The following is a 17,024-nucleotide window of genomic DNA, read 5'->3' on the forward strand; positions in this document are numbered from 1 at the left end:
TACGTTGACCAAGGAGTCGATCACAGTATCTGGTGTCACGAGACTACGCCATTTGCCGTCACTGTGCGAGAGACCAAGAATTTAAATAGTGTACCACAACTGTCGCCTTGACATAGTCCCTGATACGCTCGACTGACTCGTGTACTTATGCAAATGTTCGCGTCGGTCTGTAGGATGCGTTACGTGCAACCCATATACCTCACTATATGTACGGTGACAGTTACTTCAAACCTCTCGACTCCAATATTCCTTTATAATCTTAATGGCCGTTGAGCTTGTCGGGTCTCAACACAGTGAGTCAAGGCACACAGACTTAGACACAGGTACTCTAATTATATCATTCCACACACAACAAATATCTGCCAGATGGTTTCCTGTGATTGTATTGAAAGAAGTCCTGGTCTAATACTTACTTAATACTTCTTTTAGTTTCCCTTTTTTTGTTTTTTTCTGCTTATTAAATTTGCATTATATCTGATCAGAACAGAACATGCTATTAACCCCCTTATAATATAGATAAGGATAAATCTCCCATAGGTGAGTCACTTCACTTTCTATGGGAGGGTACGTGTGGATTTTAGCCGATCTCTTCCATTTAAATGGTGTGATTGCTTTTTTTTCTACACTGTTCGTCCTGTGGTGCATTCTCCGCAGGATACTGTTGTTTTTGTTTTTTGTTTTGTTTTTTTTTTTGCTTGCTGTTTACTTCTGCCTAGCCGCTAATATGTGTCACACCACTTGCTCTGCTGTCTGCGGCGCCCTTGTGTCACCCTGACCCAGACTGTCCTTTAATCTACTCACAACGGACTTCTTCAAGTTTATAGTCAAGCTAGTACCATATCTGCATTTTCGGATAAAAACTATACTGAGTTCTAACTTACGAATGCTGGAGTTTGTATTGCGTATTTTTAAATATTTCATCAGCCGTGTTGTTATGCCTTTAACATTGTAATCCTCACGCTTACCTTGCTGGCGTGAGTTCGCCTCCGGTGGGCTCCATAGTATCCTCCCTGCTACTTTTTAACGGAGGTACCAGTTAGTTACAGATAAATAACTGAATAAATACATTTATGGGGATAGGCTTTATAGTTGGTCCTGAGGAAAAAAAGTTACATCTTACAAATAAGACAGAGAGAGAGAAAGATGATGTTTTTGTGTGTATGTGTACGTGTGAGAAACAAGAAACATTTAAAGGAAAAACGATCTAAAGTTCTTTTTTCATTTTAATATGTATATGTATAAATATAAATAAGACAGATTGTAGGTATAAAAAGTAGTGTAAATACAAACAAGACAGATTGTAGTTATATAAATATAAATTAGATTGTGCAGGGGGTGGGGAGGATAAAAGGAATTATTATCCGGGCAGTAACTCTAAATCGTAACAGAGGCAGCACAGTGATGTTTATCTCCCCTTCTTCTAGAAACTGCGGCGCTGACCTGAGAGATGTGGATGGTTGTTATAGCCTCTCCCACGAAGGGAAATGATCCAGGCAAATCAGATGTATTTATGTGATTGTCTCTTTTTCTTATAGGGTAGTCTGGTGTATATGTTGGAATGTAAAACTGTAACTTTATATTAAGGTGGTTTACCATTTTCTTAATTAACTTAATGATAATTAGCGCTGCTGAATTAATTTCTGAGCAATGAGCCTGCTTAAAACAACATCCGAAAAATAGGTGTATGGATCCACTCCTGCTAATTTTTTTCGAAAAGTGTCAAACAGTTGTTCTATGATAGCCGACTGTTCCGCCGCAGACCGTGTTTTCACCAGAATGTTCCTGAAGACTGCCTCTGTCCCAACCTGCATTTCTTTGGTGAGGATATCAGCAAAGTAGTCTCTGTCATCAACACCATCTGTGAACAATGGTGTGAATATGTATATAAAGTGTTTATGCAGGTATTAAAATAATTAGGAAAGTTTTTGTTTTTTAAAGTTTAATGCTACAGGCAATAATTTGGGCTGAATGAACTGAGTTTGCGTGTCATAACCCAAGTACACATGAACAACATTTACAATTAATTCTAACTGTCATACCCACACAAAAATTGAGCTCCTCGACCAGCCATACTCCTTTCTTAAAATCTGAATCACAAGATTGATCGAGACCTTTAAAAGGAAGCAAAATACTTCTTAAACATCTCTTATTATTCTGTCATCATTTTAAAATTTTATAAAAAATCTAATACAAAGCAGGGTCATTTGTAAACATACCTCTCTCTAGTTTTTGTCTCCACAGTTGTGTAGCCATGCAGGGGAAGACCATTTCCTCAGGTCCTTTTAGCAAGAATAGTCCAGCCCTTCGAACCGAATTTTCAAATGGAGCTTTAGTCTCCTGTATAGTGCGCGTGGCCACCCGGATAGTACACGCTTCATACTCCTCCTTTGAAACGATGAAAATAACTGTTAAATTTTGCAAACGGCTTATGGAAACATGTAATAATAAGACTTGTATTCTTAAATAAAGATTAGTACAATTTAATCATATATGTTCGATTATTTCCTTTAAATATTTAATTTAAAACGATTTACGCTTTCTTGTGAAAATATTGAAATATCGTAAAGTCTATCTCCTAATTAAAACAAAATAAAGTCTCTTTCCGACTATAAGGTTCTCCACGAAAGTAAAAATAAAACCTCACAATGCTGCTTTCCCAATTAGGTCAGTTCAGTTATGCCCTTCGCCCCTCCTGGTGCATAGGCCATCGACGACCGCCCTCCAACGCCTCCTGTCCTGGGCTACCGTCACCAGCTGACCCCATCCAAATCCGGTGAGCTTGGTGTCGGCGGCGAGGTCCCGTCTCCAGGTGTTTCTCGGCCTTCCTCGCTTTCTCTTTCCCTGGGGGTTCCACGTCAGCGATTGTCTTGTGACGTTGGATGTTGGTTTCCTTAGGGTGTGTCCTAGCCAACCCCATCTTCTCCGCAGGATTTCCTCCTCTATGGGCTGTTGTTTCGTTCTCTGCCACAGGTCGGTGTTGCTTATCCTCTCTGGCCAGTGAATTCTGAGGATTCTGCGCAGGCACTGGTTGACAAACGTTTGGATCTTCTTCGTTGTGCCCTTGGTCGTCCTCCATGTTTCTGCTCCGTATAGTAGGACTGACTTGACGTTGGAGTTGAAGAGACGGATCTTTGTCGTGTAGCCTATGCTCCCGGAGCTCCAGACCTTTCCAAGCTTTATGAAAGCGCCTCTTGCCTTGTTAATTCTTGTCTTTACATCCGCGTCTGTCCCTCCCTGTTTGTCCACCACACTCCCGAGGTAGGTAAAGGTGTCGACTTCTTCTAGCGGCTCCCCATCCAACCTGATTGGCTCTTCGCAGTCAGTGTTGACCTTCAGGATCTTGGTCTTGCCCTTATGGATGTGTAGCCCCACTTGTGCCGAGGCTGACTGGATCTCTGATGTCTTTTCTTGCATCTGTCGGTGGCTGTGGGACAGGAGTGCCAGATCGTCTGCAAAGTCAAGGTCGTCTAGTTGGTTCCACAGAGTCCACTGGATTCCATTTCGCCTTTCATTGGTGGCTTGCTTCATCACCCAGTCGATTGCGATCAGGAACAGCAACGGTGAAAGCAGGCAGCCTTGCCTGACCCCTGTCCTCACCTCGAAGCTTCTTGTTAGCTGTCTTTCATGCACTACTCGGCACGTCATTCCCTCATATGAGTTGCGGATCAGGTTGACGATCTTCCTCGGGATGCCATAGTGTCTCAGCAGTTTCCACAGCGTCTCTCGGTCCACACTGTCGAATGCCTTCTCGTAGTCCACGAAATTGACGTAGAGAGGCGAGTTCCACTCTATAGACTGTTCTACGATGATCCGCAGTGCAGTGTTGCTATCTGGTTCCCAATTAGGTCTAGAAAAATATTGTTTATGAAAAGGATGTCTTGCCTTAGTTATGATCCCCTGTGTGTATAACTCTTTCCATGACGAGTCAAAATTCTTCAAAAAGTCTTGTGCACTGTTAGAACTTGTTACAGAACCTTGTTTGTCAGGAGTGGTTTCAGAGGAAGACTGGAAGGGTTTCGTTGTAGGCTTTAAATTTTGAGCTACAAAAAGCAGTCCACCTGAAAATCAAGCAAGGAGACAAGTTTGCTATTTCAATAAGTCAGAAATTTTAGCTACGAGATACACATTCTAAAAGATGATACAGTACTCGATAATGTATTGATATATCTACCATCAGTATCAGTAATTTCGCTCCAAGTTGTTTGTAATCATGTTTAAACCAGTATAAATCCGTTCACCACACCATCTTTACACACGGTTGCACGCCTGACTTAGGTAACTAAAGTTGAGAGACTCACGGACTTGGAGTAAGTTATTGAGAGTAGGAGAAACACTTGCGGACCTGGTTTCAACTCCGCTGCTCTGTAGAGGAGGAATTTCTCCCAGTCGCTTTCGACAACCTGTTGATAAACTCTCATCTCTTCCTTGGACGCTGACAGCATTGGGAAGATGGAATCCGGGCATCGGAACACGCTGAAAATATATGTAGTCCCCGAACATTGATGTTGTTGAGTTCATGAATAGCATAATGTGTTTGCTTGTAATACACACAGAGAGAGGTTTGGATGAGGCAAATTTCTCAGCCTCTAATGCAAAACACAAATATTCAACTTGACATAGTTTTTCACTCTTTTTGCTGGTATGCATTTGAGAATTTATTTGCCAGTCATGTTTGTTTGGTTCGTTGCTACAAAAAGACACGTCTGTTCTATCTAGAACATTGGCTCGCATGTCTCTCACAGTTATGTCCTTAGTCTGTATTAACAACTAATGTGGTCATTGTGACAACCGGTGAAAAGTTCATTTATCCTTCACTGGTAACATTTGCCGAAGGTTTCACTGGTTCATTGGATTGGTCACCATGGAGAACGACTTGAACGACTGGACAGACGGAGACTTAGACCTGTCTTCAGCTAGAGAAAAATAAAACCTTATTCGAGGAGCTTAATATAATAATAACAACATAAGAATAAAAAGTAGAAACAGTCTACAAAACATACCACTCGTCACTCAGCCAATGAACGGCAAATGTGGAGATGATGAGGTCACAGGAGTTGTCAGGAACACACTGTTGGTAGAAACTAGTGCCGCATGCCAGCGGAAACACTTTGCTGAACTTGGACACAAAAGATTTCTTATCTGTTTGAAGAAAATGTTCAATGCAAATGTAAGGCCACGGACACCTATAGTTTAGTGCATTGACTTTACCATCAGTTTAAATTCAGATATAGAACGTGTTTAATTCTTTTTGTTATGCAAGATAAGTCAAAAGTATACCGATAATATGCTGTCACACCATAATGGTATTTAATTAAATAAAGAATAACTTTGTTAAAGGTGACCTAATAAAAAAATGCCTAATTATTTGTCATCCTAAAAGTTTTTCTTTTTCTTGAATATTTTATTTTGAAAATATACAACTCATGATCAATATTTTTCCTCCAAACGCTACATCAATTTTTTGTTCTTTTATTTTGGTACTTTATCGCCAGAAGAATTTATTTACTTTAGTATATATATTAAACTACTATTTGCTTACTCACTCAAAGTCCCGAACTCACAAAAAGAGAGGACAAAAGAAATTATACTTTTTCTTACCTGAAATTTAAAATATGCGTATGAGGTAAAGAAATTAGCGTATGGATACTAAGGAAGAAAGTGAAAGAATAAGTAAGTAACACTAAACATATAAGGCGTTATATCCAAGTGACCAAAAGTGTAGAAAGTTTAAGGATGGCCCACTAACTAGTTAGCTGTTAGCTGGCCGGTTGTGTCGAGAGACATAATAATTCACCGTAGATTCTTTTAAAGAGGCTGTTAAAGTCGTTTGATGGCTGGTCTTCGTACAACACCTGAATGTTGAGGTCGGGGCCATGTTTGCTTCTCAAATGAACTGAAAGACACCAATACAAGATATTATTAAATCTACTATTTCTTGGCAAAATAGTGAGCCGAGTGGTTAGTGTACAGTTGTTGCCACAGTAGCGGGTGGATACGGGTGTGCAGTAGCATCCTTCTACTGATTGATTTAGCTGTTGTATACTTAAAAATAATAAATGATTACAATTAATGATTAATGCAAGGTGCCTAAAAAAGTCGTCTTGTTGCGGGCCTGTGCCGACTTTCAGCAGCCCTGCAGCGAGAAATAAAAAAGCGATTTAATGAAGTTGTGACATGATGTTGGTAAATAACAGCAGTGTTTATTTAAGTCGTGTAACATGTGTATGGTCTACTTGCCAATGATTTTGTGAATCAGTTGTTGAGACGCAAACCCGTCACATGTTCCGTAGTCACCGATGGTGAACACTCCGCTTGGTGAGGGCACGGGGACAAGGTCTGAAAGAAAAACAAACAAACAAAATAATATCTTTCTGTATGTTATTTATTTAGGAAGATTGTTGTTTCCATGGTCTGATCTTTAGTATTTGGTTTCTGCTTGTTATTTAAATTGACAACAGTTGACACTATGATTCACTAGATAGAGTGCACACACCCTCTTCTTTACCTACCTTACGTACTATGACTTCTATCGCCTACACTATACACCTGTTACTTGGCCCGGAATTGACCCCAAAGAGACAGGTGGTCAACAGATTAAGATTATTGTATTTGAAAATTTTAAACTTCATCTGCACTAAACGACTTTATCACTTCAATGTCGTTGCTAGCAACTATCTTGAAACCTTTTTTTTACTGTATCATTATTACTAAAAATATACTTTTATAACAGGTTTATTTATTTGAGACTGATGTGATGCTTATTATATTTAAATATTTCCTAAGTGTTACTAACTTACACACTCTCTTTCACACACATATACAAATTGACACACGCGTACGAACACATAAATATATTCCTACATTTCATACATATCTTCCTTTGTGAGTTAACCATTTAAAACCCCAAAACAAGAGGTTCATAAGCATCTTACCCAAATGTGACAAGAGAAAATCCTCGCATATGTCGTGCACATATCTTCCTGTCTTTCCCAGACTGTCACCATAGTAACCCGAGCCTGGCTCCCAACAGTATTGAAAGGATGGGTGGTTGCTAGTGGAAGCATTCTCCGACATGTGTCGACATTGTCCCTTTGCCCCTGCCTGAACACAGAAAAGTCCCTTTCCAATCCAGGTGGAGATTTCAGGTAGTATTGCCTTGTTCACGAGACCTAAAGCTGCAAACTTGAACATTTCAGCAACGAAACGGAGCAACGGTCTTAAGTTTCTGCTTCGTTGTAGGGTATCGGCAACAACCCACCCGATGAATATGTAGGTATTTAACGGCCGTCGTAGGGAAAACAATCTCCATCCTACTGAAAGCTTGGTGTGTAGTCTAATAACAGATGTCGTATGCCATGTCCTACTTACAAGTTCAAGGAGACTGCCGGTGAGGAGCAGGGACTGTGTACTGAAGCCTGTGACAGCAGTGAGGACAACATCCGGGCGATAATGGGTAGGTGGTGTGAGTAGGTATAATTAAATTAGCTCTGGTGTTGGGGTATGCACGTACTAGCAGCCGGCTGGGTGATAAGGAACAAAAATAGATGTTTGCAATGACTAAGCTGTGTGTTATGAAAATGTGTAGCCGCTGATGTGTATCACTACACTCTGTTGTTTGCGGCGCTCTCATGTCAAGCTGCCCCGGCATGACTTCTGACCTCTTCACCTCGCTGGCTGCTCGAGTTATCAGAGGTTAAGAACAGCTGCACCATTGTGATATCACACCGTGAATACAAAAGCTGCAAGTTTAGGTTTTTTTTCTTTTCATTCGGATTCCCCTTTTTACCTTTGCTATCCATCTTTTGACTAACTTTTTTATGCGAAATGTGTGTGTGTGAGAGAGAAAGAATGCGTACATATTTGTTTAACTCGCAAACTTCACATGTATTAGTAGCTGCGTTAGGATATTTGCTCATGCGTAGAATATGTCAGTGCCAAAACTCAGTGTAAAAAATATAGCTCCCTCCAGGGGTGACTGAAGGTGTAATGACAAACTGTAGCGGGGGAACTGGTTTAGGTCCACGTGTACTGCTAACAGTGCTTAGTCCCTCCACCTTCATACTCGGTCTCGCGAATTGCGCAAGTCCATACACCCAACAACACTACAGGGGACGAAGTACCCAAATATTTTAGTAGGAATAGGAGGCAAAATATAGTGCTTGCACCGTTTCCGAAAGAAGACTGGTCCTGTGTAGAAGAGCAGTTAAAATCCTGTTGCCGTAAAGCAACTGACCCTGCTTGGAAAAGCAGTAAAAACTACCACACGGTGACAAGGTTCCTTGGCTTTGGTTGCCGCGAGGTGACCTTAGTTCCCCACCTCAGGTACGAGAGAAATATTTTGCGGCGAGGTGTTGTGGTCCCGCTAGAAAGCGGCTCACGTCACTCACCCTCTCTTCTCCCACCCCAGGTAGCTAGGTGCTAGGTTTTAGTAGGAGCACCTTTACAACTATATTCCTCTTTTGGTAGTTAGGAAAGAGGTTTTATAGAAGCCCTGTTTTTTCTCTAATTTCAAAGGCTCAGGTACCCACTCATCTGCATGCATTTCTGGCGATACGTATTATTGATAGAGAAGGACTGCTTTTGCAAGAAAGTGTCACTGAAAGAGTTCACAGGAAATTGCATTTCAAATATAAGGAATTATATACACTTTCCTTTACTGTATTTGTTACTTTAATATGCCACAGAAAACTTCTCCCCTCCCACAGCCAAGAGGCATTACACTTAAGGTATTTGTATACTGGGAAACAAATCTGAGTCCGCAATCGTCCTTGTAGCTTTGCTAATGTTGTACAGGATAGCTTTAATAAAAATCCTCTAGAAGACAATAAGAAAACAGTTTATTTATAATTGATCGCTTGTGACATCGAGATTCAAAATACACTAAGGAATAAAATTAACTGGAAAAATTTTAAAAAAATAGGAACACAAAAAACACATAAAGTAACAATACAGTAAGCATCAACATTTAAATAAGCCACCCTTAACTTAATTAAAGTTTATTCTCAGTGAAAAAAATACGGATGTTTGCATAAGGGGAGTGAACATGTAGGGAATCTACGCTCATTTGTTACTTCCCTTTTTCTGCTATGAAAGTGGCCTCACAAAAGCAAGTTAGAATCAGAATTGTACTGCTAGTAAAAGACATGTTTTATAAACATCCTCATTAATTTAAGCCTTATTCATTATTCCCTTGCCTTACTTTTTAAAAAAAATGAATTGAAAGAAAGCTAAAGCTCACTTACATTACACTTATAAAGCATTTATATGGTTATTTTGATGTGTTTGATATTATTGGTAGTTCTAGGAATTTTGGCATATCCTGATTTAAAAACAATGTAAATCAGAATGTGCCAAAATACATAAAATTACCAATAGTAGCTGGAAAAGATATCTGGGTTCAGATGGGTTTCCCATATGGGAAGCCCATATATGCCCACTAGAGGACCCGTTTGCGCTTTGGGCGATGGTCCTATATGGCCCCTCCCTCCAGTGCTACTAGGGTAAGAAACAGCAATAATTAATGGATATTTTAGCTACTGTTTTACAAGCAGAACCAAATTTATTTAAGGAAACACCGCATAACAACAAAATGCTACATTGGCTTCTACCACTATTATAACTACCTTTAAAACTTTTCAGATGATCTAGGAGGGAAAATTAAGTATTGTCAGGATTATAAGCACAAGAAAAAAGGGAGAAGTGGTATACATTTAAACTTAATATCTTGCATACGAAACACAACAAACGTTTAATTACGGGAGATACCCAAGTATAATAGCCTTGCTACCTCAAGGCGATGTTTTATATGGCTACAAAATATATTTGGTTGATGGGAAGAAAGTTCAAAGCTGTAATATTCCTATCTGTCATAAATAAATTTTTCGTGTAATTAAATGGCATTATTAAATGTCACATGATGTAGAAAAGCTCTAGTAACAACAAATAGATGGCAATGATGCCAGTCTCTGAAAATTCAATAATCTGTCGATCAGTTCCTGATTTATAGCTTCTTTCTCGGTCCTTGCTAATCTTTTGTTTTTACGAAGTTAGTTTCTCCCGTTGAGCTTCTCTCTCAGTCGGTAGAATTTAATTCTGTCGGAGCACTGCAAAAGTCAGCAATGGCATACATTAACACATTGTTCCACGTGTCCGCTAATTGCAATAAGTAATAAAAAGTTATGAAATTAATTAGAAGACCTCTAGTTGTTTTTTTTAGCGATTAAGTATTTTAATTTCTTTATTGACTATTTTGTCTTATTATTTCTTTTTTCACTTATTTTTTTGTGAAGAAAAGTTATGTACAGTTTTTACGCTATCCTTGTATCTGAGAAAGTTTTCTGATCTGTTAGCGTTATTTTGGCGATTGCTTAGGAAACAATCAAGGTTTGTATTTGTAACTGTATTTTCACTCAGCTCATATATTTATTGTAGTTTGTATATTTTTACCCATTCGTAAAGAGTTTTGGCTATGATATTGTCGCTGAACGCCCCGTCATGTTTTTTCAACCTCTTCTCTGCCTCGTCCACCTGTTCTTGAGTGAGCACAGAGTCGTCAAAACTGCCCAACCTGTCGAAGATCTGACACTCGTTTGTTTTTTGCAGTTTTGCCCATATATTTCGCCAGGTCTGTCAAAAGTCAAGTGATTTTATTGCCAGCACATAATTGTCACAATCAAAGCATTATCGTATGTAGTCTAGGGAAGAAAAATAGGACATGGACAGATTTGTGTACTTTACATTCATGTAACAATTTTAATTTGGCATAAAAGTTGGCTCTGAGGTAAATGGGAACACCAATACATTCTAAGCGTCGAAAAGCTATTTTTACACTTCCAACTCTTCTTTTTACTTACATTGAGTTCGGTTTTACTTTCTCCGATTAAGACAAATGTAGCAATGATGATGTCTACCACTTTTTCAGGAGGTTTGTAAACACTTGCCAGGTCATCATCCGTTTCTGGCTGCATCTTCTGTTTGCTGTCCTCAAAAGCTTCAATATCCCGTTGTGTCTGCAATGCATTCTGGAACCAGACTTTTTCCCGCAAAGTCTCTCCAACACAAGTTTTCAACATTTTGTTCAAACATTCACGGAGATCTTCAAGTTTGACCTCTTTAAGGACTTTACGTATTTCTGGAAAAAATCAGCGACACAAACACACAATTACATGCAACAACAATAAATGGCTAGTCACGTCCACGTGTGACCTGCAAGCACGACATGTACGAAGTCAGAAAACTCAAAATATTTAACACGTAGTCTCTTACCTTTCTCGCACAGCTCCATCAATATGTCCATGGCAGCCTCCACGTCTCCTCTGTACTGAAGGTTGACAGCCACGCATTTTCTAAGGGCACGATTCAACTGGTCAAAGTTTCTATCCTTGGCCGCAGCAAGAGCATCTTTTCGCAGCTGTTTATAGGTTTGTCTTCTGGTTTGTATTTCTTCTTCTAAATCCGCATTTTCTACTCCAAATAGTGACATTCGACATGCAACTTTTTCTAACTCTCTTGCATCATCTTTTGCAAGACCGTCACAAACGTTTACCCAGACCTGTAGATTCTTCTGGAAAATATAAATTAATATTTGCACATAAGTTGGACGCAATCTAAATTTGTTATGATTTTGTTTTCCTGTGATGAAACCATTTTACATACATAGCTCACTAATTTCAAACAACATAACTATTCCATCTAGAGGGGCTTTCCAACTAGTATCATACTGTAAAATATGTGGCTATAACAGAGTTTAATGTGATCGTCATGTAAGACATTGACATTAAATATCAACTGTAAAACACAGCTGATAATAGCTATACAATTTACAAGCATAGTTCCCTCCCCTGTTATCTTGTGTTAAGTACTCATAGTATTTGAAGATAGTATGTTAACTCGATATATATGGTAAAAGATTAATACCTGTTCTGTCTCATCGGTCAAGCTATCAGTCAAAGCCTTGTCACTGGTCAGCAGGTAGTTCAAGGCATTAGTTGTCTCTTTCTCTGATCTTTGTCCTCCTTCTGTCTTTTTAATGGTATCGATTTCCAAAGAATATTCTGGCTTTGGGTCGTCGGCCGGAAGTTTCGCAGTAACTATTGCATTATCTTCGTCTCTACGAACGCTGACGTTGTCCCGAAGCTCTTCCGTTGTCCGAGTGGAGTGGACCAGTTTGGCTGCAATGTCCACGTCTTCTTTAACTTTGAAGTCAAACTTCTTTTCTTCGCCACTTTTGACTGGCACAAAGCCCTCTGTATAGGAAGGCTCCGATAAACCAGCTTCAGCCGCTGTTTCTCCAAAACCATATTTAGTTTCCGGGGCAGAGGGAAAGGGTAATGATTCATTGTCACAGACAATAATACGGAATTCTACCAGGGGCAATTCCTGATATTGATTAAGTCCACTCACTTTAAGTTTATATGTTCCAGTCACAGGAATTCTCATCGCCAAGGAATTCTGTACTGTTCTGGACAAAAATTGTAATGCGAATTTAAGTTTTAATTTCTTTACATCATAGAGCAATCTCCCAAATAATAACTATTATCTCTCAGACCTTTGAAATCTATTAAAAGATTTAAATAGTATTTGTTCTGAAACGCTTTAAACGTTTAAATTATAAAGAATGAAATGAAATAATAAAATAATAAAATAATAAAATAATAAAATGTTTTATAGAAAAAGTGTTTGCTACGACTGAAACCTTTTAATAGAACAGACAATTGTTAGTCGAGAGATCGTAGAAATGTGTAGATGTGTGTTTTGTGGCTGGGTGAGTAGGTGAAAGAATAGGTTTTAGGATCTTCGTAGAAGTTAATACAGCAGAAGTGTGATAATAATAAACCAAAATCATATTTGTAATTACCCTCTTATGTAATCCTGTGTTTGAAGCTCTTGGGGAAATGTTTTTCCAGAACGTTCCTCATCGTAAAACAGTTTGTACTTTAGTGTCGACTCTTTTTGCTGATTATGGAAGTAGATAGTTTTCCTTCCATCTTCAGGCCTTATGACACACTCGGAAGATGTTTTTAGCCGCCAACCAGATGAGAAGTAAGACTGCCTGAAGTGAGGCGAAGTAAAAAACTTCTCTTTTGTCCATGGCACAGTCAGCAGTTGTTTCTCTTTGTCGTGGGGATGACAAATATAGCACATCTCCTTAGGGTCAGTCAGGAAATAAAACTCATCAAATTCAGAAATCGTCACACCTGCACTTGCTGTGAATCTAAGACATAAACGAATCATCATACGTGTTTACATTTATTAACTATTACTAATTGAGACTGTAAATATTTGGCTAAGAACATCCTTCAGATAACACAATAGAATATTACTAGACAGATGAGAAGATTATGAAACTATATTCATGTGATAAAAATGTTTAATTCACTCCTGATTTTAATGCAAAGAAAAAGACTTGATAGAAATTGTAATATTATAAAATGCACTAACAAAAATTTATTGTAAGGAATCTTCCTATGATTTTGCGCAAGCTAGAAAATTACCTTTGAGCTGAAATACAATTATTTTATAATAAAACTATTGTGGTCTATTAAAACCATGTAAGCAGTTAAGACTAACATTTTTTGTTCTTGCTTGGGAACATAAAACATAATATATAATGAATCAACTATCATAACAAAAATGTTGGGATTATGCTTTCAGACAGGTGGTGTAATTTGTGGCACAAAGAAACGTGGCAGTTATCCATAAAATGAAGCTATTAATTTCATGACAGTACGATAAAAAGAAACATGTTAAAATACCTTTGCCTTACAGCTTTTCCAGAATCCTCAACCAACATCCAGTTTCCCTTTTGGTGGCCATATACTTTTACAAAGGCCCAGTGAGGGAGCACAAACCGCCAGCTGTCAGCCACGTAAACAACTGCCCAGGTATTGTCTACTTCAATGTCATCGTCTCCAGGGTCGTAAGAAGCTCCCTTTGCCTTGCCTTTTACAAGTATGCATGGAATTCTTGCGACTCTGTATAACATGAATGTAGCCATTATTATGAAAAATCCACAAATTTCAAATTCTCGACCACCTTTATAAGTACACTGAACAACAGCTATAATCGGTCGATATCCTCGTCGTCAATGATCAAGATCCATACTCTAGTGCTCTATGAGACACTTCAGCTTTAAGAATGATCAAACATTGTTGCATTATTGTGATAAACTAACTCACCTGCACATCTTGGCAAAAAGTTTAGCGATGAATGTGCTATTTACATGTGCCATCTTTAAGTAGTATTTCGGACTGTCTCTGTCACAGACGCTTTCATTCTGTTGTTTACAACCGATGTTCTGAGCACCCATCCAAGCAAAAATGGCTCTTAACTTGTGCAGATCGGACTTCAAAGAACTAGTGAGGTGGTGGACAAGTCTGTCAAAACTTTCGTTTAATGAACTTGGAGACTGAAACGCACAAGCAATATGTTGACATAGAGATAAAGACGACCAGAGAAGACTAAACTGAAAGAATCAATGAAGGAAAGGAAGGTAAAAGGGAAAAGAAAGACCTGATTAGCTGCTATATGGACTAAGAAAAGAAAGTACGACTAATACGCAGAAAGAGACCACCAAAGAGTAAAAATCTGCGTGTGCTAAGGGTATCTTTATCTTCTTTTCCTACTTCTTTAGCATGAACATTATTGAGACTGCTCTTTATTGTGGTTTTTTTCACTTTCATTATTATTAAGATGATTATTATTTGACTAACTCTGTTATACATATCAAGTGGTACTGATCCTGCCCGCTATGACTATGTTAGGCATCGGTGTTAGTTATTAATCATAATGATCATAGTTCATACTTCCTTGGCTGCCTTGTCCACCTCTGTGAAGTCTTCATCCCGAAGTAAGTCCTTCTTGGTGCTTTTGGGCGGACCTAGCGGTGGGTACCAGCTCTCTGGCTTCCACAACTCTTCATCCTTCAAAAAAGAGCTTATTGAGAAACATACATACGTCCGCAAGTATTAACGGTTATTTACCTGCACAGTCTCTCCCAATATTATGCACAAACAAACAGTAATGGACAAATCCATAAACACACATCAACAGTAGTTTACATGAAATCTGACCTGATCCATTTGTAGAATGTAGATAAAGGAAGACTGGTTTTTACAATTAGTTCTCAGATGGACCTGAAGCTGATCACTGTGCAGGAAGTTTGACCTGCCTTATAACAAAATTATAATCAAAGAAACTATAATAATAAGCATTCCTGGTGCTGTATGTATGACTGCAATGTAATGTCACATATAATATTTAACGTCACATTTTGTCGCTATCTATGATTCTATCGAAAATTATTGCCTTTGACCTCAGTGTAACTAACTGTTCACGCTCGAATTTCTCATCGGCCTACACTCTTCTCTTATTCCTTGAAAATAAGACACTTCTCTTAAAGAGCGCTTTCCATGTCAATCATCAAGTAGTTCTTCATTGTAATACTCCATTATAAGTACAAACTAAAAAGCTAAACTAATAACGGGCTCGGTGTTACAGTATTCAAAATTGTTTGTTGACAGCACTAATGGATTAGTCTGTATAATTATACCTGAAAGGAACAAGTGGAGCACAACGTTCATCCCTGTACATACATGTAATACCAACCTTTCCTTCCAGAAAGACATCAAGTTTACACACGCGTACTTCTATGTACATACCCAAATTATATATATTTACTGAGTGTATGGAAATGGAAATGAAATACTGAATACACAATCAGGATTTGAGCCAAATTTACAGCCACTTTAAAACTTTATGTTCTTTGAATGTAAAGCATTGTTCGTGAGGACATCAGCTGACAGAATAATACAGGAAGCTTGAAACGTTGATGTAGGGTAAATGCAAAAATAAGTAAAAATAGTAAAACCATAATTGAATTCTCCAAAAAGTCCACAAAATCTTTCCATGCTAAAACTAGAGCATTATAATAAGCTGGATAGAAGCTGCATTCCTTTTCTGATGCTGTCATGACAAGCAAGTGTCAAAAGGCATATCAAAAGTTGCCTTAAGAGTAAAAGCTTTATTCCGAAAACAACAGTCTTATGAAAGAAATATATAAATCCCTAGATAACATGTCAGTCTCTCAAATAAATTTGCGTTTAGTACTTACAAAAATCCTTCAACAGAAGAAAAAGCTCCTTTCATATGGAAGCCTAACTTACCAGGGAAATGTATCTGATTCCTCCAGTCTGATCCTGATATACCCGGATTTTGTTTTAGGCACAACGCAAAAGACCGACGTTGGAGCGGGTGGCGGGAGGTTGCTGGACATGTCCAGGCTTGTTTTCCTTGTTTCCCAAAAATTGTTTTACTGAGATAAACAAAGGTGGTCGGATGTTATTTTTGTGTTCAAGGCTTTCTATGTTTAGCTGTTGACAGTTTTATCACGCATGACTGCCTCTTGCGACAGTGGAGGGTGGAGTAGTTCAGAGTACCTCATTAGACCATTCTTGTCATGCCAACAGGTCACAGGTCAGTTGTTTTGACAGTTTGCCAGCACAAGAACAATTTTGCTCTTGTGTTTAAGTGCTTGCTGGCGCTGTAGTTAACTTTAGAGCTAAATGTTTACGATATTATATTACAGCAAACTGAATGAGTTTCAAACTAGGTAGTGTGTGTTGTATATATTCATGTTCAGAGTAATTAAATGGTGTGGAAAAGGAAAAAAATATTGACTATAGATTAGAAAGGCATATTATCAATAACTGTCAAGTTTGGGATGTGTTAATATGTACACAAACCTAACTGTTTATGTCTATATTACGTCGCAGGTTTGTAAATTAGGGACTACCGTGTGGAGTTTTATAGTTTTCAGGCGGCGTCCACCCTTCCCCCCGAGAACATAGTCACACTTATTATAGGATTGTGTCTGAGTGTTAGGACGTTGAGAGTTTTTAAGAAAGTCCTTGAAGTAGCATAACTGTAAGAGAGGCGAACAAGTCACGAAATGTTTTCAGTACAACAACCACCACCTCCGGCATCCCCGACACAAACTACTATGTCTCAACTCCTGACCTATTAAC

At 38.6% G+C, this 17,024-nt stretch overlaps 2 protein-coding genes across 3 annotated transcripts; both read right to left on the minus strand.

Annotated features, from left to right (window-relative positions):
• Window positions 1-1,254: 1,254 nt before the first annotated feature.
• Window positions 1,255-7,427, minus strand: LOC112576130 (probable S-adenosylmethionine-dependent methyltransferase At5g38780). The gene is made up of 8 exons (XM_025258390.1): window positions 6,933-7,427; window positions 6,238-6,336; window positions 5,795-5,893; window positions 5,001-5,139; window positions 4,343-4,473; window positions 3,883-4,058; window positions 2,217-2,385; window positions 1,255-1,858 (listed from the first exon to the last, which is right to left on the minus strand). The coding sequence occupies exons 1-8, from the start codon at window positions 7,189-7,191 to the stop codon at window positions 1,620-1,622; spliced, it is 1,311 nt and encodes a 436-aa protein (XP_025114175.1). The 5' UTR covers window positions 7,192-7,427; the 3' UTR covers window positions 1,255-1,619.
• Window positions 7,428-8,831: 1,404 nt separating this feature from the next.
• LOC112576129 lies at window positions 8,832-16,369 on the minus strand. Of its 2 annotated transcripts, none has more exons than XM_025258388.1 (11): window positions 16,164-16,369; window positions 15,072-15,169; window positions 14,805-14,921; window positions 14,178-14,407; window positions 13,755-13,973; window positions 12,857-13,213; window positions 11,917-12,460; window positions 11,266-11,563; window positions 10,854-11,131; window positions 10,447-10,626; window positions 8,832-10,103 (listed from the first exon to the last, which is right to left on the minus strand). In XM_025258388.1, the coding sequence occupies exons 2-11, from the start codon at window positions 15,078-15,080 to the stop codon at window positions 10,047-10,049; spliced, it is 2,289 nt and encodes a 762-aa protein (XP_025114173.1). In that variant the 5' UTR covers window positions 15,081-15,169; window positions 16,164-16,369; the 3' UTR covers window positions 8,832-10,046. The 2 variants fall into 2 exon arrangements, with proteins under 2 accessions (XP_025114173.1, XP_025114174.1); XM_025258389.1 differs by having other exon boundaries at window positions 16,112-16,369.
• Window positions 16,370-17,024: the final 655 nt, after the last annotated feature.

The sequence above is a fragment of the Pomacea canaliculata genome, linkage group LG11 (genome assembly GCF_003073045.1).
Source record: "Pomacea canaliculata isolate SZHN2017 linkage group LG11, ASM307304v1, whole genome shotgun sequence".
In the NCBI taxonomy this organism is placed as follows: domain Eukaryota; kingdom Metazoa; phylum Mollusca; class Gastropoda; order Architaenioglossa; family Ampullariidae; genus Pomacea; species Pomacea canaliculata.

What these genes read in the sequence shown, in the direction of transcription:
- LOC112576130 (XM_025258390.1), bottom strand. Translation starts at nt 7,191, where the DNA reads ATGTTCAAGTTTGCAGCTTTAGGTCTCGTGAACAAGGCAATACTACCT. An exon ending in CCTCTTTAAAAGAATCTACG is followed by an intron (nt 5,140 to 5,794) that starts GTGAATTATTAT and finishes TTCTTCAAACAG; the next exon opens with ATAAGAAATCTTTTGTGTCC. An exon ending in CACAGGGGATCATAACTAAG is followed by an intron (nt 2,386 to 3,882) that starts GCAAGACATCCT and finishes ATCGTTTCAAAG; the next exon opens with GAGGAGTATGAAGCGTGTAC.
- LOC112576129 (XM_025258388.1), bottom strand. An exon ending in TGGACAAGGCAGCCAAGGAA is followed by an intron (nt 14,408 to 14,804) that starts GTATGAACTATG and finishes TGTGCGTTTCAG; the next exon opens with TCTCCAAGTTCATTAAACGA. An exon ending in ACACAGGATTACATAAGAGG is followed by an intron (nt 12,461 to 12,856) that starts GTAATTACAAAT and finishes ATTTTTGTCCAG; the next exon opens with AACAGTACAGAATTCCTTGG.